The sequence below is a fragment of the Cherax quadricarinatus genome, chromosome 17, assembly GCF_038502225.1.
Source record: "Cherax quadricarinatus isolate ZL_2023a chromosome 17, ASM3850222v1, whole genome shotgun sequence".
Taxonomy (NCBI): Eukaryota; Metazoa; Arthropoda; class Malacostraca; order Decapoda; family Parastacidae; genus Cherax; species Cherax quadricarinatus.
In genome coordinates this window covers 50,705,738-50,730,512 of record NC_091308.1, presented here as the reverse complement: position 1 = coordinate 50,730,512, position 24,775 = coordinate 50,705,738, and the positions used below count along the sequence as shown (strand labels likewise).

The 24,775-nt window shown below is 39.5% G+C and overlaps 1 protein-coding gene across 4 annotated transcripts in view; it reads right to left on the bottom strand.

The window, feature by feature from the left end:
- Positions 1-680: 680 nt before the first annotated feature.
- Positions 681-24,775, bottom strand: part of LOC128686298 (ribosome biogenesis protein WDR12 homolog) — a 101,984-nt gene continuing 77,889 nt past the window's right edge. For all 4 annotated transcript variants that reach the window (XM_070085992.1, XM_070085991.1, XM_070085994.1 and 1 more), the window contains 3 exons: positions 18,901-19,147; positions 9,100-9,232; positions 681-879 (listed from right to left, as the gene is read on the bottom strand). In XM_070085992.1, coding sequence (XP_069942093.1) covers positions 747-879; positions 9,100-9,232; positions 18,901-19,147 — 513 coding nt within the window. In that variant the 3' untranslated portion in view covers positions 681-746. The remainder of the gene's footprint in view (positions 880-9,099; positions 9,233-18,900; positions 19,148-24,775) is intronic.

The following is a 24,775-nucleotide window of genomic DNA, read 5'->3' as shown; positions in this document are numbered from 1 at the left end:
GTGTTCACCTTCAACACATCTGCCTTGTGATATTTTTTTTAATTTTTAACAATGGGGGAAGTGCTTAACCCATAGGGGTCATACAGCACCTGGGAGGCATTAAGGTTTAATCCAAGGAAGGGGAGAATAAGTCCAATTCCCTGGATCAAGAGCTCCCTCACTGGAATCACGGCATTTCTTGAGGGGTACTCTCTAATAGGTAGGTGGTAAGCAGTGCCATGATAGCTGCTATATCATGTGAGCATAAATGAATGTACAGGGTATATAACTTCAGAAATGTTAGGGATTTTTAATAAATAGGAGCCTTTCTATATACTGTACATTAGTATATTCCCATAAAATTAATGGTCCAAGCACAGAAAGCATCATACAAGATTAAAATAAATGCATTCATATTTTAGCTGGAGTAAAACAAAAGTGAAGCAAGATATTCAACATTACATGACTATTCCATAACTATTCAATTTCTCTACAAGTATTTATCAGCAAAACTTTTAAAACTTTCTTTCTCATTTCTCCCATTTTTTGTACATAATTCTTCTCCAATATGTGAAGAATTGTCTTTACCCAACATACTCTCCTAAAATACAGTAAAGTACCTCTCTATAAAGAGACATGCTATGATAAATACTCTCACTGCTAATAGCATGTAACAAAGGAACAATATTAAAGACAAGAAAGTAATAACACGACTTTAATAGAAGCTAAACACTACCACGATGTATAATGAAGTAATCAAGAGTATTTTATGGTTGTCCATCGGTGAAGACTTTAACTGTGCAGTCTGAAGAACCACTGACGATGAATCTTGGATGTGACCAATCAACTGACAGTACTTTATCTTCATGACCAGTGAGATCGTAGAGAGGAATCTTGGGACTGAAAAACAAAAATAAAATAATTTGACTAACAGGGTTAGTAAGTTTCAAGAATAAAACTGCACGTTGACCTTAATGAAAAATACTTGTCAGGTATTTTTTTTTTATTTGCTTAAGAGTGACATCACCTGGGGGTCCTAGCATGCACTGAAATCTGTCAACAAAAAAAAAAAATAAAGCTGGGGAAAGCAGTGGAAACTGTGCACCCTCCAATTGCAGACATCTTTTTTTTATTAGGATCAAAACAAGATTTCTGTTGAGGGGCCCTGGGAAAACCCACCTGGAATTAAACCACTAGCTGATGATTGAAGGCAAAATCAAAGTGGATTTAAGTGAACTGGTGCACAATGGTTAAAGCAAACCTCTGACCTTGTGTTCGGTATAAAATAGAAGCTTTGTGGCATTTTCTAGGACGGTTTTATTGGCCGTTTCTTGGTATCAATTGATAGAATGAAAGACATACTACTCAAAGAGATGATCTTGGTAAATTTCAGGACTAGAAGTACTCTGATAATTATAATGGGCTTAAAGTAGCAGAAATGTTTGATTTTTGACAATTTTCCCGAGGACGAGAAAGGCCCCTACCCCTCCTGGTCTGTTTCATGAATTTTTATCAGGTCTTCTTCAATTATTGGAATGCCATAAATCATGACCAATCGTTCCTGGCTATATTTTATCTGAGAAATAGGGTAAAACTTAGTTTTCTGTGTGATGATGAATTCAAGATGGAAGGCAAATGTAATAGAGAAGATGTCTGAGGATGCAATTACAGAACTGAAGAAATGTTTTAGTGGATGGATTTTTTTGTGATGTGTAAAATTGGCCAAATTATCAACTTCTGTGCACTTTATAGGGTAGTTCAGATAGTTAAATGGGTGTTATTTTATGCTGAATTGATAGAATGGCAGGCATGCTAATGAAATAGCTAAGAATTTGGTCAAATTGAGGATTGCAATTGGCTTAAAATAGAACTGACAGTGGGTGAAACTGCTGATACCTGTAGTGCACTCAGACTCCCAACTTTTAGTGTGCATAATTCCATAAGTTTTCCATCAAATTTCATATTTTTGCTATCAATATCACGAGGAAAAAATTCTCTACCATTTCAAAAGATTTTTTTTTTTAAATTCCTGACATTGTCAGCACTTAATTTTGGGGGTCCCAACAGTGAAGAGCTTAAAGGAGTGCCCAGTGCAGAATGGAACTCAAACTGCTACTGTAAGTGGCAAGAAGAGCAAACAAAGATGAATACAATCAAGAGGTCAATACAGGTCTGAGCATGAGTTCTAAGTTCATACAAGTTGTAGCTCCACAATTCAAGACATGCAATGGATGGAGTGAGAAAAGAGAACTCCAACAGGTAACCACAGGTCTCTCAACAAGATCCACCTAAAAAAAGAAAGGAGATAGTTCAAGTTTCCTAACAGTAGATGTGGTTTGGGTAAAGATGGAACTGGAGACCACAGGTCATCATCTACAGTCAATGGATGGGATGGAGAGTGACAGACAGATAAACTGACTAAATAACCATAGGCAGTGGTACAATGGTGTTAAATATTACTAGTGTATGGAATATCAGTATGCACAAATAGTGCACTTTCATTGTACAAAGCCTCAGGATATGGGTCAACAGACTGCCAGGAGACAAGAGGCAGGAAAACTAACTATAAAATTGAATGAAGAAGTTGAGTTTCTGGAGACAAATACAGATAGGAAAAAAGCTGTAAAACAACTCCCAAGTACCCCTCAAATACTTCAGTGGACAATAGATTTAAAAACTGAAGAAAATGTAAATAAGAAAAGTATATCAGTACAGAGATGAGGCAATCCATCAAAGCTATGACAGATGTAAGAGATACAGAAGTAGAGAGTAAACAAGTAAAGAAGGGGAAAAGTGCTTTATACAAAATACAAGAATTATTTGATTATTCAGCACTTTAAACATAACCCATTTTGAACATTATCTAATTTATGTCATTATCAACTTGCTACTATTGTGACCTAATCACTACCATATTACAGAAATCAATCACATAGCAAGTATAACAGTTTAATGTCAATTTTTCACATTCCACAATCCATGTATATATTCATTCGCTCCCATTGGCCACAAGTGTCAGCAAATTTAAAAGAAATGAAAATATACCCAACATTTATGCTGAAAGAAGGGATGCTGGGCTCTTTGTTAGGCAAGCACTATCTGGAGTGTGTGGCACACCTCCCAGAGAAGAGACTGCTACCCCAAAGCACAAACAACTCAAACTGCATCACCATGTTAAGGTGACTACAGGCATTGGGAAAAAGGGAGCAGCAGAATTAGTGAGGTTCACTAGTGCCACTAAGTGCTTGAGATGGAAATGGCTGAGGACAACAGACAAAAGAGTAGAAGACAGGTGGCAAGAACACTATTGGTTTTAACTCTTCTTGGAGTTATGATAGAGGCACAGGTCAAGTGTGCTTCCCTTGTGTTAGGTGGTGATGGAGGGCAGGGACACTTGGACCTGTGCCTCTGCCACATAACTCAGAGAACAACTCTAGGAAGAACTATCAGCAGAGGATAAGTAAAATAGTGTACTACGTATGTGAAAAAATATCTTGAAACAGTTATATAACGGAATTAGTAGGTGTTGTTGGAGGGACAGAATAACAGATTTCACAAGACCATGGAGTAAATGGAAGGCAGCGTTCTTGTTGGAGATAAGCTAGAGCATTTCCATATAAAGTGCCCTTTCATACTTGAGGATAGCAAATTTTGCATCTCTGCTTAGCCTTTCAGCTGCATGCAAATAATTTATTTTTATTTTTATTTACAGAATTACAGAGCACCAAAAGCTGAATATACAGTAGACTGTTGATTAAAACACGATTTTCTATGATGTTTTTGATATATTTTTTTTTAACAAGTCGGCCGTCTCCCACCGAGGCAGGGTGACCCAAAAAGAAAGAAAATCCCTAAAAAGAAAATACTTTCATCATCATTCAACACTTTCACCTCACTCACACATAATCACTGTTTTTGCAGAGGTGCTCAGAACACAACAGCTTAGAAGCATATACCTATAAAGATACACAACATATCCCTCCAAACTGCTAATATCCTGAACCCCTCCTTTATAGTGCAGGCATTGTACTTCCCATTTCCAGGACTCAAGTCCGGCTATATAAAAATAACCGGTTTCCCTGAATCCCTTCACTAAATATTACCCTGCTCACACTCCAACAGATCGTCAGGTCCCAAATACCATTGTCTTCATTCACTCCTATCTAACACGCTCACGCACGCTTGCTGGAAGTCCAAGCCCCTTGCCCACAAAACCTCCTTAACCCCTCCCTCCAACCTTTTCGAGGACGACCTCTACCCCGCCTTCCTTCCCCTACAGATTTATATGCTCTCCATGTTATTCTACTTTGATCCATTCTCTCTAAATGACCAAACCACCTCAACAACCCCTCTTCAGCCCTCTGACTAATACTTTTATTAACCCCACACCTCCTAATTTCCACACTCCAAATTTTCTGCATAATACAGTGTATTTACACTACACATTGCCCTTAGACAGGACATTTCCACTGCCTCCAACCGCCTCCTCGTTGCTGCATTCACAACCCAAGCTTCACACCCATATAAGAGTGTTGGTACTACTATACTTTCATACATTCCCTTCTTTGCCTCCATAGATAATGTTTTTTGTCTCCACATATACCTCAACGCACCACTTACCTTTTTTCCCTCATCAATTCTATGATTAACCTCATCCTTCAGAAATCCATCCGCCGACACGTCAACTCCCAAGTATTTGAAAATATTCACTTCTTCCATACTCCTCCTCCCCAATTTGATATCTAATTTTTCTTTATCTAAATCATTTGATACCCTCATCACCTTACTCTTTTCTATGTTCACTTTCAACTTTCTACCTTTACACACACTCCCAAACTCATCCACTAACCTTTGCAATTTTTCTTTAGAATCTCCCATGAGCACAGTATCATCAGCAAAAAGCAACTGTGTCAATTCCCATTTTGTATTTGATTCCCCATAATTTAATCCCACCCTTTTCACCAACGCCCTAGCATTTACTTCTTTTACAACCCCATCTATAAATATATTAACCCTTTGACTGTCGCGGCCGTATATATACATCTTATGAGGTACCGTGTTTGACGTATATATACTCATAAATTCTAGCAGCTTCAAATCAAGCAGGAGAAAGCTGGTAGGCCCACATGTGAGAGAATGGGTCTGTGTGGTCAGTGTGCACCATATAAAAAAAATCCTTGAGCACGCAGTGCACAATGAGAAAAAAAAACTGACCGTTTTTTTTTAATTAAAATGCCGACTTTGTGGTCTATTTTCGTATAGTATTTATGGATGTATTCTCGTTTTCTTGGTCTCATTTGATAGAATGGAAAACATATTATAGAAATAGAGGTGATTTTGATTGATTTTACTATAAAAAAGAACCTAGAAATGGAGCACAAAGTACGGGAAATGTTTGATTTTTGCCAATGTTCAAAAGTAAACAAATGATGCCATTGTCCAATAAATGTCCAACTAGCCATTCTAATATGCAGTCATGAATGGGTTGATGTTATTTATACAATTATTACAGTATTGCAGTAGTCTGCATAATAGTAAGTCTTCTATTTTTTGTTTGAATAAAAATTCAAAATAGAAAGCAAGAGTAATATCAGAGGGGCCTGGAGACATGATTGATGAACAAAGAAAATGTTATTTTAGAGCCAGGAATGTCTGCATTGTTCATTCTGGACCTTATTTTGAAATTGTCATATTTTTTAGTTTTTGTGAAATTGGCCAAATTGCAAATTTCTGACCACATTATTAGGTAGTTGAAATCGGTAAATGGGCAGTTTCTTGTACTCAATCGATAGAAAAAATGGAGTTCTAAAGAAATAGCTATGAGTTTAGGCGACTGGAACAACAGAATTAGCTGAAAATAGGGCTCAAAGTGGGCGAAATCGACGATTTGTAAACAGCGCCGAGGTCGCTAACTTCGCGAGACCATAAGTCCGTCAGTTTTCCATCAAATTTCGTTTTTTTTTTTTGGTGTCATTACAATCGGGAAAAGATTCTCTATCATTTCATAAGAAAAAATAATTTTTTTTTCAAATTTTGCGACGCCAGGAGACACCTCAGGATTGGGGGTTGCGACAGTCAAGGGGTTAAACAATCATGGTGACATTACACATCCCTGTCTAAGACCTACTTTTACTGGGAAGTAGTCTCCCTCTCTTCTACACACCCTAACCTGAGCCTCACTATCCTCATAAAAACTCTTTACAGCATTTAGTAACTTACCACCTATTCCATATACGTGTACTTGCAATATCTGCCACATTGCTCCTCTATCCACTCTATCATATACCTTTTCTAAATCCATAAATGCAATAAAAACTTCCCTACCTTTAAATACTGTTCACATATATGCCTCAATGTAAACACTTGATCTACACATCCCCTACCCACTCTGAAACCTCCTTGCTCATCCGCAATCCTACGTTCTGTCTTATCTCTAATTCTTTCAATTATAACCCTACCGTACACTTTTCCTGGTATACTCAGTAAACTTATTCCGCTATAATTTTTACAATCTCTTTTGTCCCCCTTCCAAATTGTGGCAATTTTGATGACTCTGTGAAATTCATTTTGATGATGCAGCTTTAGGGAAAAAATATCTAAAAGTTCATACAAAAAGGCTAGTAACTACACACTCCTATGCCATTAACAGTCATTCACTTATCCTAGCTGCATTTATACAAATGTTGAATGTGTTAATGATTGATATTAAAGTGTGGAAAGTACAGTTAGTAACAAAAAAAGAAGGGATAATTTTGTAGCGCCGCCACTACAAATGTTTGTGCTTGAAGTTCTATGGGCCACCATAGTATACACCATTTATTTATAAATTGTTTATCACCATGGGAGTCTCAGGAAAGCCAATAAATGTGATTAAATTAGTTTCCTGAATACCAGTCAATACATGCAGTGTTTTCAAAACCTTCACATCATCAGTGCTAAAATGTGAGGATACTTAAGACAATGTTAATATACAAATTGAGAGGCAAGTGGTTTTTATAACCTGTGCTCTTAAAGTGAGAGCAAGGTAACATTCAGGGAAACTGGTTAGCCAGTGAGTGCACCCTGAAAGAGGGGTGGGGATATTTGCAATTTTGAACTGTAGTCGGACTTGAGTCCTGGAAATGGGAAGTACAATGCCTGCACTTTAAAGGAGGGGTTTGGGATATTGGCAGTTTGGAGGGATATGTTGTGTATCATTATATGTTTAAGCTTCTAGACTGTTGTATTCTGAGCACCTCTGCAAAAACAGTGATAATGTGCGAGTGTGGTGAAAGTGTTGAATGATGATGAAAGTATTTTCTTTTTGGGGATTTTCTTTCTTTTTTGGGTCACCCTGCCTCGGTGGGAGACGGCCGACTTGTTGAAAAAAAAAAAAAAAAAAAGTACTGGCACCCCTCTGGCAAGACAGTGATGGAGTGAGTGATGGTGAAAATGTTTCTTCTGTTTTGGGGTTACCCTACCTTGGTGGGAGATGGTTGGTTTGTTATTAAAAAAAAAAATAACCTGAGTGGAAACCAAATATAATGTGAATACAGTACCTTGTGTATACTGTACATACTGGAACTGGAACTGATGGGATCATGACAGGGGGAGATAAAGTGTTGGAGTGGTTGGTATTTTTGTTTAACCATTTCACTATCAGTCCTGTAATATTACGGCTTGCAAGCCAGTGTCAGTCCCATAATACTACGCCAAAATTCTAGCGAGTTCAAATCTGGTGATAGAAAGCTGGTAGGCCTACATGTGAGAGAATGGGTCAGTGTGGTCAGTATGCACAATATAAAAAAAAAAAAAATCCTGCAGCATGCAGTGCACAAAAAAAAAAGTTTTTGGTTTAAAACGCCGACTCTGAGGTGTATTTTTGTATGGTATATGTGGTTATAATCTCATTTGACAGAATGGAAGATACATTACAGAAATAGAAATGATTTTGATTGGTTTCACGAAGAAAAGTACTTTGCAACTGAGCTCAAATTAGTGGAAATGTTAGATTTCTGCCAATGTTCAAGAGTAAACAACATTTCCTTTATTCATTTGTCATGTCCCCAGATGTCTTTTATATTACACTTAATTTCCATTTGGGTCTGGGATATTGGCAATTTGGAGGGATGTGTAATAGGATAGTATATATATAACTGGGGCCCTGATATTATATTCTATAGGGAGTTAATTATATTATTTCAGGTCACTTTTTATATTGTATCTTTATGCCTCTAAACTGTTGTATCTGGGCACCTCTGCAAAAACAGTGATTATGCATGAGTGACGTGAAAGTGTTGAATGATGATGAAAGTATTTTCGTTTTGGGGATTTTCTTTCTTTTTGGGTCACCCTGCATAGGTGGAAGATGGCCAACTTGTTGAAAAAAAAAAAATAAGATTTACTCCATTTCTAGCATCACAAAGTAACCAGGAATGACTGGTCATGGTTTACGGTGTCCCAATAATTGAATCAAACCTATTAAAAACCCATCCCATAAAACAGACTAGGGGGTGTAGGGAGGCCTTACCCATCCTAAGGAAAATTGGAAAAAATTTAATGTCTCTGATACTTTGAGCTCAATTTCAAACTACTTCCAGTCCTGAAACCATCCAAAATGATCTGTTTCATTAGTGTATTATCTTCCATTCTATCAAATGATATCAAGAAGCAGCAAACAAAACCATTTGAGAAAACACTCAAGTTTTCTATTTTAAACCATCCACATGATCAGTTTTTTGCTTTTCCCATCATGCACTGTGTGGGGGCAAGAATTTTTTGTTTTACTGTGTACACTCACTGCACAGACCTGTTCTCTCATATCTAGGCTAAAATCTGAATGAGCTGAGCTCATGATGTAAGACTATGTCAGGGACCCTGGCCTCAATGACTTAGATCTACATGACAGCCACTGAAAGAGTTGAAGAATAAAAAAACATTATACCGTGACAGAAATAATACACAAATAACCCGCACTTGTTCTACCACTCCTGTACCCTCTCGTACAGTCTGGCTCCCTTCCCTTCACACTTCTGTGTGACTAACTGATGTTCCAAGTCAGACTGAAATGCCATCATGTTTCAGTCTGATAAGTGTGGGTTATTTGTGTATTGGGATACTCTTTGATAGTGCTCCACTTACCTTCTGGAGTCCCAATGCTTGACTATGCTGTCATAGCCTCCAGACACAAACTGATGCTCCTTGGTAGTGCTCCACTTCACACTTGGAACCCACTTAGTATGTGAGGAAAACTTCTGCTGCACAACAGCACCCTCTGTAGAGGAAAATAAACACCTTCACTTATATGTAGCAGCACTTGCCAATAGATAACTAAAACAAAATGTTAAAAATAATGTTTACAGAAATAGAATACTGAAGGATAACTAAACACTGCAAGTTGATATTTCTTATCTTACAGGAACTTCAACAAAGTGTACTAGTGCTTAAGAGACAGGTACATTAATTTTTTTTTTTTTTTTTTTTTTTTTCAACAAGTCGGCCGTCTCCCACCGAGGCAGGGTGACCCAAAAAAGAAAGAAAATCCCCAAAAAGAAAATACTTTCATCATCATTCAACACTTTCACCACACTCGCACATTATCACTGTTTTTGCAGAGGTGCTCAGAATACAACAGTCTAGAAGCATAAACATATAAAGATACACAACATATCCCTCCAAACTGCCAATATCCCAAACCCCTCCTTTAAAGTGCAGGCATTGTACTTCCCATTTCCAGGACTCAAGTCCGACTATATGAAAATAACCGGTTTCCCTGAATCCCTTCACTAAATATTACCCTGCTCACACTCCAACAGATCGTCAGGTCCCAAGTACCATTCGTCTCCATTCACTCCTATCTAACACGCTCACGCACGCTTGCTGGAAGTCCAAGCCCCTTACCCACAAAACCTCCTTTACCCCCTCTCTCCAACCCTTTCGAGGACGACCCCTACCCCGCCTGCCTTCCCCTATAGATTTATATGCTTTCCATGTCATTCTACTGTGATCCATTCTCTCTAAATGACCAAACCACCTCAACAACCCCTCTTCTGCCCTCTGACTAATACTTTTATTAACTCCACACCTTCTCCTAATTTCCACACTCCGAATTTTCTGCATAATATTTACACCACACATTGCCCTTAAACAGGACATCTCCGCTGCCTCCAACCGTCTCCTCGCTGCTGCATTTACCACCCAAGCTTCACACCCATATAAGAGTGTTGGTACTACTATACTTTCATACATTCCCTTCTTTGCCTCCATAGATAACGTTTTTTGACTCCACATATACCTCAACGCACCACTCACCTTTTTTCCCTCATCAATTCTATGATTAACCTCATCCTTCATAAATCCATCCGCCGACACGTCAACTCCCAAGTATCTGAAAACATTCACTTCTTCCATACTCCTCCTCCCCAATTTGATATCCAATTTTTCTTTATCTAAATCATTTGACACCCTCATCACCTTACTCTTTTCTATGTTCACTTTCAACTTTCTACCTTTACACACATTCCCAAACTCATCCACTAACCTTTGCAATTTTTCTTTAGAATCTCCCATAAGCACAGTATCATCAGCAAAAAGTAACTGTGTCAATTCCCATTTTGAATTTGATTCCCCATAATTTAATCCCACCCCTCTCCCAAACACCCTAGCATTTACTTCCTTTACAACCCCATCTATAAATATATTAAACAACCATGGTGACAGTACACATCCCTGTCTAAGACCTACTTTTACCGGGAAGTAGTCTCCCTCTCTTCTACACACCCTAACCTGAGCCTCACTATCCTCATAAAAACTCTTTACAGCATTTAATAACTTACCACCTATTCCATATACTTGCAACATCTGCCACATTGCTCCTCTATCCACTCTATCATATGCCTTTTCTAAATCCATAAATGCAATAAAAACTTCCCTATCTTTATCTAAATACTGTTCACATATATGCTTCAATGTAAACACCTGATCTACACATCCCCTACCCACTCTAAAACCTCCTTGCTCATCCGCAATCCTACATTCTGTCTTACCTCTAATTCTTTCAATTATAACCCTACCGTACACTTTTCCTGGTATACTCAGTAAGCTTATTCCTCTATAATTTTTACAGTCTCTTTTGTCCCCTTTCCCTTTATATAAAGGGACTATACATGCTCTCTGCCAATCCCTAGGTACCTTCCCCTCTTTCATACATTTATTAAACAAAAGTACCAACCACTCCAACACTATATCCCCCCCTGCTTTTAACATTTCTATCATGATCCCATCAGTTCCAGCTGCTTTACCCCCTTTCATTTTACGTAATGCCTCACGTACCTCCCCCACACTTACATTCTGCTCTTCTTCACTCCTAAAAGATGGTATACCTCCCTGACCAGTGCATGAAATTACTGCCTCTGTTTCTTCCTTAACATTTAAAAGTTCCTCAAAATATTCTCGCCATCTACCCAATACCTCCATCTCCCCATCTACTAACTCCCCTACTCTGTTTTTAACTGACAAATCCATATTTTCCCTAGGCTTTCTTAACTTGTTTAACTCACTCCAAAATTTTTTCTTATTTTCATTAAAATTTCTTGACAGTGCCTCTCCCACTCTATCATCTGCTCTCCTTTTGCACTCTCTCACCACTCTCTTTACCTTTCTTTTACTCTCCATATACTCTGCTCTTCTTATAACACTTCTGCTTTGTAAAAACCTCTCATAAGCTACCTTTTTCTCTTTTATCACACCCTTTACTTCATCATTCCACCAATCACTCCTCTTTCCTCCTGCCCCCACCCTCCTATAACCACAAACTTCTGCCCCACATTCTAATACTGCATTTTTAAAACTATTCCAACCCTCTTCAACCCCCCCACTACTCATCTTTGCACTAGCCCACCTTTCTGCCAATAGTCGCTTATATCTCACCCGAACTTCCTCCTCCCTTAGTTTATACACTTTCACCTCCCTCTTACTTGTTGTTGCCACCTTCCTGTTTTCCCATCTACCTCTTACTCTAACTGTAGCTACAACTAAATAATGATCCGATATATCAGTTGCCCCTCTATAAACATGTACATCCTGGAGCCTACCCATCAACCTTTTATCCACCAATACATAATCTAATAAACTACTTTCATTACGTGCTACATCATACCTTGTATATTTATTTAATCTCTTTTTCATAAAATATGTATTACTTATTACCAAATTTCTTTCTACACATAGCTCAATTAAAGGCTCCCCATTTACATTTACCCCTGGCACCCCAAATTTACCTACTACTCCCTCCATAACATTTTTACCCACTTTAGCATTAAAATCCCCAACCACCATTACTCTCACACTTGATTCAAAACTCCCCACGCATTCACTCAACATTTCCCAAAATCTCTCTCTCTCCTCTACACTTCTCTCTTCTCCAGGTGCATACACGCTTATTATAACCCACTTTTCACATCCAATCTTTATTTTACTCCACATAATCCTTGAATTAATACATTTATAGTCCCTCTTTTCCTGCCATAGCTTATCCTTCAACATTATTGCTACTCCTTCTTTAGCTCTAACTCTATTTGAAACCCCTGACCTAATCCCATTTATTCCTCTCCACTGAAACTCTCCCACCCCCTTCAGCTTTGTTTCACTTAAAGCCAGGACATCCAGCTTCTTCTCATTCATAACATCCACAATCATTTCTTTCTTATCATCTGCACAACATCCACGCACATTCAGACTTCCCACTTTGACAATTTTCTTCTTCTTATTCTTTTTAGTAATCTTTACAGGAAAAGGGGTTACTAGCCCATTGTTCCCGGCATTTTAGTTGACTTTTACAACACGCATGGCTTACGGAGGAAAGATTCTTATTCCACTTCCCCATGGATATAAAAGGAAAATTAATAAGACCAAGAACTATTAAGATAAAATCAAAGAAAACTCAGATGAGTGTGTATAAATAAATGTGTACATGTATGTGTAGTGTGACCTAAGTGTAAGTAGAAGTAGCAAGACATGCCTGTAATCTTGCATATTTATGAGACAGACAAAAGACATCAGCAATCCTACCATCATGTAAAACAATCACAGGCTTCGTTTTACACTCACTTGGCAGGACGGTAGTACCTCCCTGGGTGGTTGCTGTCTACCAACCTACTACCAACATTAATACATTAATAATAATAATACATTAATACCAAAGAAAAACATAATAAGGTCAGTTTGATGGGCACAAACTGGATTTGTCTGGGCTTACTTGTGTCATATTGACTTGTGTACATCATGTTACAATATTACCTTGTGCACTTGTTCAACACAATTTCAGTGGCACAAACTTGGTGTCTTCTTGCAACTCTTGCTAGTAAGTGCATATACATATGCAGTCTTGAGCTTTTATTCCACTTATAATGCTTGCTCTGCTGCTGCTGTATCACTGAGATGGTACACAACTGTTGTCACCACATTTATACATGAGTGTTATACCACATGTTATACCTATTTATTCACTACTTATTCTTTATACTGTGTTACTGTACTGTACCTAAAATGTTACCCTAAAATAACATGTTAATCTTTAAAAGTTTCCAGTAGTTACAGCTCTCATTACCTTTAATGGAAGTCTCACCATTGTTTTAGCACTATAGAGAGATTTCTAGTATATCTTCAGCACCTATTTCATAGTTAATGCTATAGCCTCTTGTTCTCTCTACTGATGGTGCCAGAACCTTATCAACACTTTTGTACCTTTTCATAATCAGGTATGTGGTGATCACGTCTCTTTTCCTATCAGCCAGTGATAATATGAATAAAGCTTCAGCTTTTCTTTGAAACTTACATCTTTTAGTTCTAATAGGCACTTTATAGCTCATCTTTGAACTTTTTTAAAACTTGTACGTATGTTTTTTCGGTGCAAAACCCATACTTCTCCAGTTTATTCTAATATTGCTCAAATGCAAATCATAACAGGATGGATAATAAGAACCTTCAAAACCAGGGATGTGAAGCCCATGATGACACTCTTCAGGTCACTTGTTCTATCTAGGCTGGAATATTGCTGCAAATTAACAGCACCTTTCAAGGCAGGTGAAATTGCTGACCTAGAAAATGTACAGAGAACCTTCACGGCACTCATAACTGCGATAAACCACCTCAATTACTGGAAGCGCTTGAAGTTCCTAAACCTGTACTCCTTAGAATGCAGGAGGGAGAGATACATGATTATATACACCTGGAAAATCCTAGAAGGACTAGCACCAAACTTGCACATGAAAATCACTCCCTACATATGCAAAAGACTCGGCAGCCAGTGCAACATCCCCCCAATGAAAAGCAGGGGTGCCATTAGCACGATAAGAGACAACACAATAAGTGTCAGGGGCCCAAGACTGTTCAACTGCCTCCCAGCATACATCAGGATTGATTACCAATAGACCCCTGGCTGTCTTCAAGCAGGCACTAGACAGGCACCTAAAGTCAGTACCTGACCGCCCAGGCTGTGGTTCATACGCTGGATTACGTGTGGCCAGCAGTAACAGCCTAGTTGATCAGACCCTGATTCACCATGAGGCCTGGTCACAGACCAGGCCGCAGGGGCGTTGACCCCCCGGAACTCTCTCCAGGCATCTCCAGGTTGTGCTATTTTCCAATCTATGTATGGGCGATTAAAAAACTGGCCAGCGACACATTGGCATTTCTCACTCTTTCTAAAATTTTTGTAAGCTTCTGGTAGCAATCTGTTGGGAGTGACGACTTGTGGGTTCCTCTCTGGCTGATACCGTTACTGTTATATTACACAATTGTGTTTTCTTCCAGTAGACAATAATGGTTACAGGAGGGTGGATGCAAAGGGGAGTAAAAATCTGTGTTATCTTCCAGTAGAAGATTATGGTTATAGGAGGGTGGATGCAGAGGGAAGTAACAATCACTAATGGAATGATTAGGCAAAGAGGGTGTAAGGGACAAAAAGTTAGCATATGAAAGGATTTCAAAAGTATAAAAAAAGATACATGAAAAGCAGGAAAAGAGTGGGTAAACAAGTGGTGAGGAAGTACAAAAGGAGAGCAAATGAGAGAGTTTTAATCAGGAAATTTTGCTGAGTAAGAAATACAGTGGTCCCTCAATAATCGTCCGGCCTGAAAGTCGTCCATTTCGGAAATAGTCCTGTTTTTTCGTCAAAATATTGGCTCGGAAATGGTCCGGTAACTCGCTAATAGTCCTTCGTCACGGACGCATGCTCATGGTCTGAGCGGCCTCGAGCCGCCTCAGCCTTTCCTTCCCAGCCAGTGTGCCATTGTTTACCAGTGAGCGATGGTCCCCTCATGTGCTCCAGTGAAATATTTCATTTATTTTAGTGCTTGCAAGTTATTTAAGTGCTAAATAAGCTACCATGGCTCCAAAGAAAGCTCCTAGTGCCAAGCCTTTGGTAAAGAAGGTGAGAAATACGATTGAATTTAAGAAAAACATCATTGAACAATATGATAGTGGCGTACGTGTGGGCGAACTGGCCAGGATGTATAACAAATCCCGTACAACCATATCTTCCATCATAGCCAAGAAAAAGGAAATCAGGGATGCTGTTGTTGCAAAGGGGGTAAATATGCTGACAAAAATGAGATCACCAGTACTCGAAGATGTTGAGAAGTTATTATTGGTGTGGATAAATGAGAAACAATTAGCAGGAGACAGTCTTATGATGTCGCTTATTTGTGAAAAGGCTAGGCAGTTGCATGACAATTTGGTAAAGAAATTGCCTGCAACTAGTGATGATGTGCGTGAATTTAAGGCTAGCAAAGGCTGGTTTGAGAGATTTAAGAAGCGTACTGGCATACACAGTGTGGTAAGGCATGGTGATGCTGCCAGTTCGGACCACAAGGCGGCTGAAAAATATGTGCATGAATTCCAGGAGTACATAAACAGTGAAGGACTGAAACCCAATTGTGACGAAACAGGCCTCTTTTGGAAGAAAATGCCAAAGAGGACCTTCATTACACAAGAGGAAAAGGCAATGCCAGGACACAAGCCTATGAAAGACAGGCTGACGCTAATGTTCTGTGCTAATGCTAGTGGGGATTTCAAAGTGAAGCCGTTACTAGTGTACCATTCTGAAAATCCCAGAGTGTTCAGGAAAAACAATGTTATGAAGAGTAAATTGTGTGTGTTTTGGAAATCTAATAGTAAGGCATGGGTCACAAGGGAAATTTTTGTAGAGTGGTTCAACAAAGTGTTTGGCCCTAGTGTGAAGAATTACCTCCTGGAAAAGAAATTGGATCTCAAGTGCCTCCTAGTAATGGACAATGCACCTGCTCATCCTCCAAACTTGGATGACCTAATTCTGAAGGAGTTTGGGTTCATAACAGTAAAGTTCTTGCCCCCGAATACCACTCCTCTCCTCCAACCCATGGACCAGCAGGTCATTGCAAACTTTAAAAAACTCTACACCAAAGCAATGTTTGAAAGGTGCTTGAATGTGACCTCAGACACTCACTTGACCCTACGAGATTTTTGGAAAGAACATTTCAGTATTCTCCATTGTGTAAGCCTTATAGGTAAGGCTTGGGAGGGAGTGACTACCAGGACTTTGAACTCTGCTTGGAGAAAATTGTGGCCAGATTGTGTCCACAAGAGGGATTTTGAAGGGTTTGGGGCTGACCCTGATGAGCCTATGTCAGTTGTTAAATCCATTGTGGCACTGGGGGCTTCCATGGGGTTGGATGTGAGTTTGGAGAATGTGGAAGAGTTGGTGGAGGACCACAACAAAGAGCTAACCACTGAGGAGCTGCAAGAGCTTCATCAGGAACAGCAAAAGATGGCAGCTCTGAATCTTGCTGCAGAGGAGGAGGAAGAGAGATGGAGGAAGGTGCCTTCTTCAGAAATTAAGGAGATTTTTGAAATGTGGGGTAGGATGGAAAGATTTATGGAGAAACATCACCCAGAGAAGGATGTTGCAAGCCATATCGGCATCTTGTACAGTGACAAAGTCTTGGCCCATTTTAGGGAAGTTTTAAAGAGACGCCAGAAACAGAGCTCTCTGGACAGTTTTTTTGTGAGACAGGACTCCAGTGACTCTCAAGGTGGTCCTAGTGGCATTAAGAAACAGAGAAGAAAAGTAACCCCAGAAAAGTAATTGGTACCCGAGGTGTTGATGGAAGGGGATTCTCCTTCCAAACAGTAATTCATCCAATCAGTCTCATTCTCCAGTCTTCCATACACAAAGAAGAATCGCCAATAAAGGTAAGTGTTATTCTGTTAATGTTTAATTCATCATGTGCCACTGTATTGTTTATGTACTACATCTATATTTCATGTAAAAAAATTTTTTGTTTTAATACTTCTGGGTGTCAGGAACGGATTAATTGAATTTACATTATTTCTTATGGGGAAAATTGATTAGTAAATCGTCCATTTCGATAATAGTCCCACTTCCAGGAACGGATTATGGACGATTATTGAGGGACCATTGTACTCTCGGAGAGAGACCAATAACTTAAAAAAAAGCCTGGAAAGCAAAGGGATTTGGCAGCTAATAAAAAAAAAGATAAAAAGCAGAGGGGAAATGTTGCACAGGGATGTGCAGGTACAGGAAAGCTAGAAAGAGCATTTTGAACTGTTAAATATTGATGATCAAAGAGGCATTGAATCATGGATAAGGAGGAATAAGATCTGATGGGAAAAAGAACTTAAGGCAAGTGTAGAGGAAGTGTGTAAGACAGCGAGTAGGATGAAAGGGGTAAAACAGTTAGGACCAATGGAATTAAGTGTGAGATGCTAACAAGAGGTGGAGGAGATAATTTAAGTTGAATCCAAATGATGTACTGCCAATGATAGTGACTCAATATAAACCATACCAAGGGCAGGGTTAGAACCCGCGATGAGAGAGTCATAAAACTTTGGATCAACGCGCTAGCCAGCTGGCCCAGTGGCTAGCGCATCAGTCTGGAGTTTTATGACTCTGATCGTGGGCTCTAACCCTGCCTGTGGTATGGTTTGTTTGCAACTGTGTCATTATGATTTGATGAGTCATGACTCAATATAACTTGACACAGAGATGTTGTCTCAACAAAAGCCTGCAATTTACAACCTCAAGAAAACAGCTGCCTCACTCCCACCTGGCTTTTTCTTGAGGTCTGCGGCTGTTAGACTTCTCTTCGCACAGACAAGATCATGAAGAGGGAAGTGTTATCAGATCCTGCCATAACAGCTGTAGACCTCAAGAAAAAGCCAGGTGGGAGTGAGGCAGCTGCTTTCTTGTGGTTGTAAATTGCCATCCTCATCACCTTCAGGTCTGCGGCTATGCGTATCACAGACATGTCTTGCTCTAATAGGGTGAGTGCATGGGTTTTCTCTGCAATTGAAAGTTTAGTTTGACCCATTCTGACTACTTGGAGCGGAGACATAATGTGGCAAAATTCGTGGTTGAGTGAAACAAGGGGCATAGAGGAACAATGTAGCAGGCCTCCCCCTTCACCAAGCTCTGGCAGAGCACTGAAGCGTGGCACAGTGGGGAACAATAGAGCAAGACAGGCTCCACTACACTACGTCATCACACTTTTCCTATGGTGGAAATGCAAGTGAAATGTATGCACCAAAATTTCGTGTACAAAATTTTTTTTGCGTTGGACACGTAAATATTTTTTTGTGGGTACTGTACATTCTGAAGAAGTGAAGGACATTGCAGTTTGGAGTGTCACGTGAATTGTAATGACTGCACACCTTGGCAAGGCAGCTATTGCGAGAATAGTAAATTATTTCCTTCTCTTAGTCATCCTACTTGGTGAGAGATGGCATATGTGGTTTAAGAATTGGAAATCTGTATATGGCCTAATATTACATGAATTGCAAGTCTTATCACTGGTTTAATATAATGTCACTTGGAAGAGCATTTACACCAAAATATATCAAGCCAATCTGAAAAAAATATAGTATGAAAATTTGTGTTCATCTTACCTGTGACACGTGGATCGTACATCCTAATGAATCTGTCTGCACAGCCTGTCAAGAGGAGGCGGTTCAGAGGTGACCACGCCACAGCAAAGAATGCATTGTTTCCATTGATTTGAGATTTAATGCCACCAATGTCAGTGTCCCAAACCCGGAGAGAATGATCCCAGGAAGCAGTGGCCACTTCCCTGTCTCCTGTCCATACAACTCCTCCCACACTTTCTGTATGCCCACCAAGTGTTAGAATTGGAATCTGCAAACAAAAAGAAAAAGATATAATTTAATTAGAAAATAAACACAGTTATTTAGTAAACTATACATAAACTATTTAGGTAGTAGGATGGTAGACAGCAACCGCCCAGGGAGGTACTACCATCCTGCCAAGTGAGTGTAAAACGGAAGCCTGTAATTGTTTTACATGATGGTAGGATTGCTGGTGTCTTTTTTTTCTGTGTCATAAACATGCAAGATTTCAGGTACGTCTTGCTACTTCTACTTACACTTAGGTCACACCACACATGCATGTACAAGCATATATATATATACACCCCTCTGGGTTTTCTTCTATTTTCTTACTAGTTCTTGTTTATTTCCTCTTATCTCCATGGGGAAGTGGAACAGAATTCTTCCTCCATAAGCCATGCATGTCGTAAGAGATACTAAAATGCCAGGAGCAAGGCGCTAGTAACCCCTTCTCTGTATATATTACTAAATCTAAAAAGATGAACTTTCATTTTTCTTTTTACGTCACCCTGCCTTGGTGGGATATGGCCGGTTTGCTGAAAAAAAAAATATATATATAAACTCTTCTACATGTTGATATACTGTTGTTATATCAGAAAACTAGTTTTAAAACAAAATTCACTGGTTTCTATGAATCACCACTTGACTGTAAATACTTGTGTCACCAAGTGGTCCTCACAAGTTTGTCTCTGGATTCCTGAAGCAGCTCGGTGCTGATGAGTCGTGGACCTACAGTATTTATCATAAAAGTATGGTAGGTGGATGCACCCAGCACACTCAAATTCCAAAAATTATACCGTTAGGTGTTTTGTTGGGACAAGAATTTATGCTAGACTGACAACTTGTAACATGACATCTTAGGATTCTCTAAGGCTGCTGGCTGTGTGCTCAGTGTCTTCTAGGCTTAAGTGGTGAACAAATGTGTGTCCTTGGTCTCTCTGCACTATGTGGTGTTGAGTGCTGAATTTATCAGACATTTTTGGCTATTGACGAATTAATGTGGGCAAGAGTAAGTAGTTGACACGAGACAAGTGCACAGATCATTGGATTACTTAACTCTTAAACAGTCGAAACATATATACATGTATACGTTCACTCGCGTAGGGCCCCAAACGTATATATACGTTTCATTGTCATTCATTCAACATTGGCGCGATAGGCCTGAGTCACCTAGACATGAGAGAATGGGTGTGCGCACTCAGCGTGCGCCATATGAAAAAAATTGGGTACCACATGCTCTTTTTTCCAATAAAAAAAATGATTTTTTTTTTCTCAAAATATTCGAGGCGCTGCACAGGTGAACGTATATATACGTTTGGGCCATTTAAGGGTTAAGGCAGGCCATCAAATAAAGGCAATAGCAAAAGCCAATGGTGTGTATGAACATTCAGTGTGGAACTGGTTGAACTGATTCTGTGAGGGCAATGATGATGACATTGCCCACTCCAAAAGCAACACCAGGGAAAGTGTATAAATGGTTTTGAAAACTGAGAAATTGATAAATGAGACTTGTGCAACATTTGGGAATCTTTATTCTGGAAACGTTTTGCCACGCAGTAGCTTCTTGAGTCCAATGCAGAGAAAGGTGGAAAATGAGGAGGTCGAGGTAATCAGTCCCTCAGCCTAGAGTCAATGTGTTCAGTCCATCAATCTTGACAATAGTACAGCATATTCACAGAGATGGGGCTTATATACTGATGACAGATAAGGTGGAGCAGTGGTAGGCAGAGTCACCAGCGGAGAACACCACTAGTGGAAGTAGGTCATGTCTACAAGTTTGAAAAAATCTCTGCATCATCCACCTCATCTGTCATCTGGAATAAAGATTCCCAAATATTGCAGAAGTGTCTCATTTATCAACACCAGGGCAACCCAGAAAAACAACCCTGCATGTGTTGACTGTAATAAAGCGACAGCTTGAGTCTAAATCAAGAGTGATGGCAAGGGAGATTAAAGGAAAGCATCCAGAACTGCATTATAATGTGTCTAATAGGACTCTGAAGATACTATATGTGAAGGAGCTTGGTTACAACAACTGTAGACCAGTCCAGAAACCAATTTTGAACTGTGTGCAGAGAAAGCATAGTCATGTTGGCAAAGAAATACCCAACATGGACCAAAGAACAGTGAAGTTCTTCGGAGTAATGAGTCACTTTCACAGTGACCTGTAACTGTGGTAAGAACAACACTTGCAGAAACTGAGATAGTGAGCCCTGGGGCACACAATGCACCTGTGGTACCACAAAATACCCTGAATCTTTAATGGGTTTGGTTTGTTTTAGTGCCAAAAGTATTGGTGAGTTAATCATGTTGCCTAAAAGCCAACATATGAATGAGTACAACTACCTAGAATTACATTGTGATCATTTGCTTGAATCTTTCAAGCAATGTGGAGGAAAGACATGAAGGCAGTGCTCCCTGCTACACCACAAGATACCGGGTGTTTTAAAAAGTTGGACCCGATTTGAAATTCAACTATCACTGAAACTGAGTATATCTCTTTGAAACACGCTGCAAGTTGTTCAGCTGCTTCACAAGTGTGAAGTACCATTCTTCGATGACTGGACATAACTTTTCCAACTTAAATCCCAATGAGAACTTCTGGGCTGTGATAGAGATTGAAAGGAAACTACATCAGCTCAATTCCATGGGTGGAGGTTTCTCCATCTGGAAGTCATGGGAGAATTTACTGCAAGAAACCCTCATAAATTTATGTGAATCACTTCCTTGATGGCTGAAGGATGTCCTGAAGTGCAAGAGATAACCTGAAAAATATTAAATTGTTGGTAAGTACACCACAATATTTATTTTATTTCTATGTACTGTGGTCATGGTTTTGAGAGGGGAAGGGGCCTGGCATACTTCAAATAATGAGCACTGAAGTTAATGAGGAAATGGTGAGCCAGATGCACGTACCTTTGATGAGTTTCAAGTTTCACTACTCTCGGAGCCCAGCCATGGGCCAGGCTTGTCCTGTGTTTGCCTGATCAACTAGACTGTTGCTGCTGGTGACCCAATGCCCCACATATCCATCACAGCCTGGTTGATCTGGCACTTGTGAAGATACTTGTCCAATTTCCTCTTGAAGGCTTCTACACTTGTTCCAAAAGTGTTTCTGATATCTTTTGGTAAGATGTTGAATAGTCTGGGGCCATGTGTTATACAGTATAGTCATGTCTGATAAGAAGCTTGATGCAATGCCTCTCCTACATGTTCGAGTTTGTGAAAAGAAAGGGGTAATGCTGATTTCAGGGGTGTTAATGTTGCAGTTTTATAACTGTAGTGTAAGCACGCCTCTGGCAAGGCACTGATGGAGTGAATGATGAAAGTTTTCTTTCTCGGGCCACCCTACCTTGGTGAGAAATGGCCGATGTGTTAATAAAAAAATAACCACAAATTATGAACTTTCACTGTATATACACATTTAGTGCTTTTCTGGTATGTTCACATGTTTTTGGTAAAAATAAGGCAATGGAATTTTTTTACCATGATTTTATATTGCATCAGGACCATGCCTTGAGCTTGAGATAGTGAACCTTTTACTTTGCCTAAGTTTGATTCTCCTTTGTTTACTGCTAACTGGCAGTTTGGTTTTTTTTCCAAAGTTTTCATAATTTTGTCATAATGTTTAACAGTCATGGCCAGCATGATCTTCCCACTCTAAATCCATGTTGGCTTAGGGAGTATGCCATGTATTTCCATAAAATTTTTATTTTGGCATCTCTCCACCCTTTCGAAGACCTTTCACTTTTTTTAAAAATAAAGAATGGCGTGAATAAGGTAATAGTGCTGCATGTGTGGGGACATTTTTCTCTTTTCAAAATCTGGAAGATTTGTCCTGTTGATATAATTTGTAGGATGGACAGAGGTAATAAACAACTATCTACATGTATATCCCACCTCTTTCTGTTTGTTACTGATTACAAGGGCCATCACCCCAGACAGCCCAGTCCCAGACCAGGCCTCTTAGTTGCTGGCCTCATCACTCAGGCTCTTCATACTATTAGTATGCAGCCCATCACAGAAACCAGAGCTTGGTTGATCTGCAACTGACTTGAAGAACTTATCAAGTTTTTTGAGTTTAAGGGTTAAAAAACAATGTAGCTCTTAACTATCGAAACGTAGATCAACGTTTTATTTTTCCTGCCTCCAAATTTGGCACGATTGGCCTGAGATGCCTGGTCAGTATAGAATGGGTCTTAACACTCAGTGTGAGCAGCATTAAAAAAATCTGGAACCACTTAGTACCTTGTGGGAGCACCAGCTCAAATGAGCATCAGCTAGAGCAAACAGCAGGGAAGCTAGAGCAAACAGCAGGGAGTCTCTGATGTCATGTTATATTAACATTCCACTTTTAAGAGGAAAGTGGTGTTGACCCTGAGTTTAGTGGCTCTGAGATGGATGTGGCCACAAGTGGTCAAGGAAATATAAAAAGCCTCGATAATAACCCATGTGCAACATCCTTTCAATTTTGATACTACTGGTAGTGTCATCCTGCCAGAATGCCCTATAACCTATGCCCTAAGTAAAGAGAAACAATTCTGGAACATGTGTAATAGTGTTTGGCAGGCCAACTGGATGGGTGGGTAGGTGGCTGATTGCCTTTGGCTGTCTATTTCTGTCTGTCTGTATCTATCTCTGTCTTTCTCTGGCTTTGCCTATCTCTATCTCACAGGTACACATAAATACATTTATTATACAGAGTGTAAATTACCTAAGGTTGGTAGACAGCAACCACCCAGGGAGGTACTACCGTCCTGCCAAGTGATTGTAAAACGAAAGCCTGTAATTGTTTTACAAGATGGTAGGATTGCTGATGTCTTTTGTCTCTCTCATAAATATGCAAGATTACAGGTATGTCTTGCTACTTCTACTTACTACTTTGTCAGAGGAATGCAAGTCTCCCTGATAACATTGTGTATACATAGTGTATAGTGTATACTACAGTGGCTCCCTAGTATATAGATGATAAAGGCTAAAGTGTCATTTGAAAACAGGTTAATTTGTAAATGAAGTGATAAGCCTATAGAGGCAGGTGCCAGAAGTCGCCAGAATCTTACCACAGTGGTCAGCTGTTTTAATAATCTTCCTGGCCTGCTAGTGTACTCACATATAATCTAGTGATACCAGTGAATAGCAGAATACAGTGTTGTAGTAGCAACTAACCAGTGTTATAATGGTACTTAGTGGAGTGGAGTGACTTTCATTAGTTTCTTCTTTCTTGAAATACCAGACGTATACTGTGATTTTCATATAACCTGTAGTTACCAGCGGTCGCAATATACACAACGAGAAGCAATTATTACTACAGAAAAAGCGTCCTTCCTCCAAAATTTCCACCAGTCAACTATAGTGATAATATAGTATTTATTGTGGTGGAGACGAAAAAAAACTAGAAAAGCTAGATACAGCGATTGATAAACAAGGGTTGAGGCTCGACCGTTCATCACCGTAGGAGCTGCCAGAAATCACCGGTTCTTCAACACACAAGTTATACTTTTGTATCAATCAAATCACATATTACTCGGGTAGATAATTTCAGGTAGATCCTTCATGTGTTAGCCCAAATCACCGACCAGTATGTTTTAAATAAGTGACCCACTGATCAGATCGACTGGTCCGAACCCTCGACTGGTCC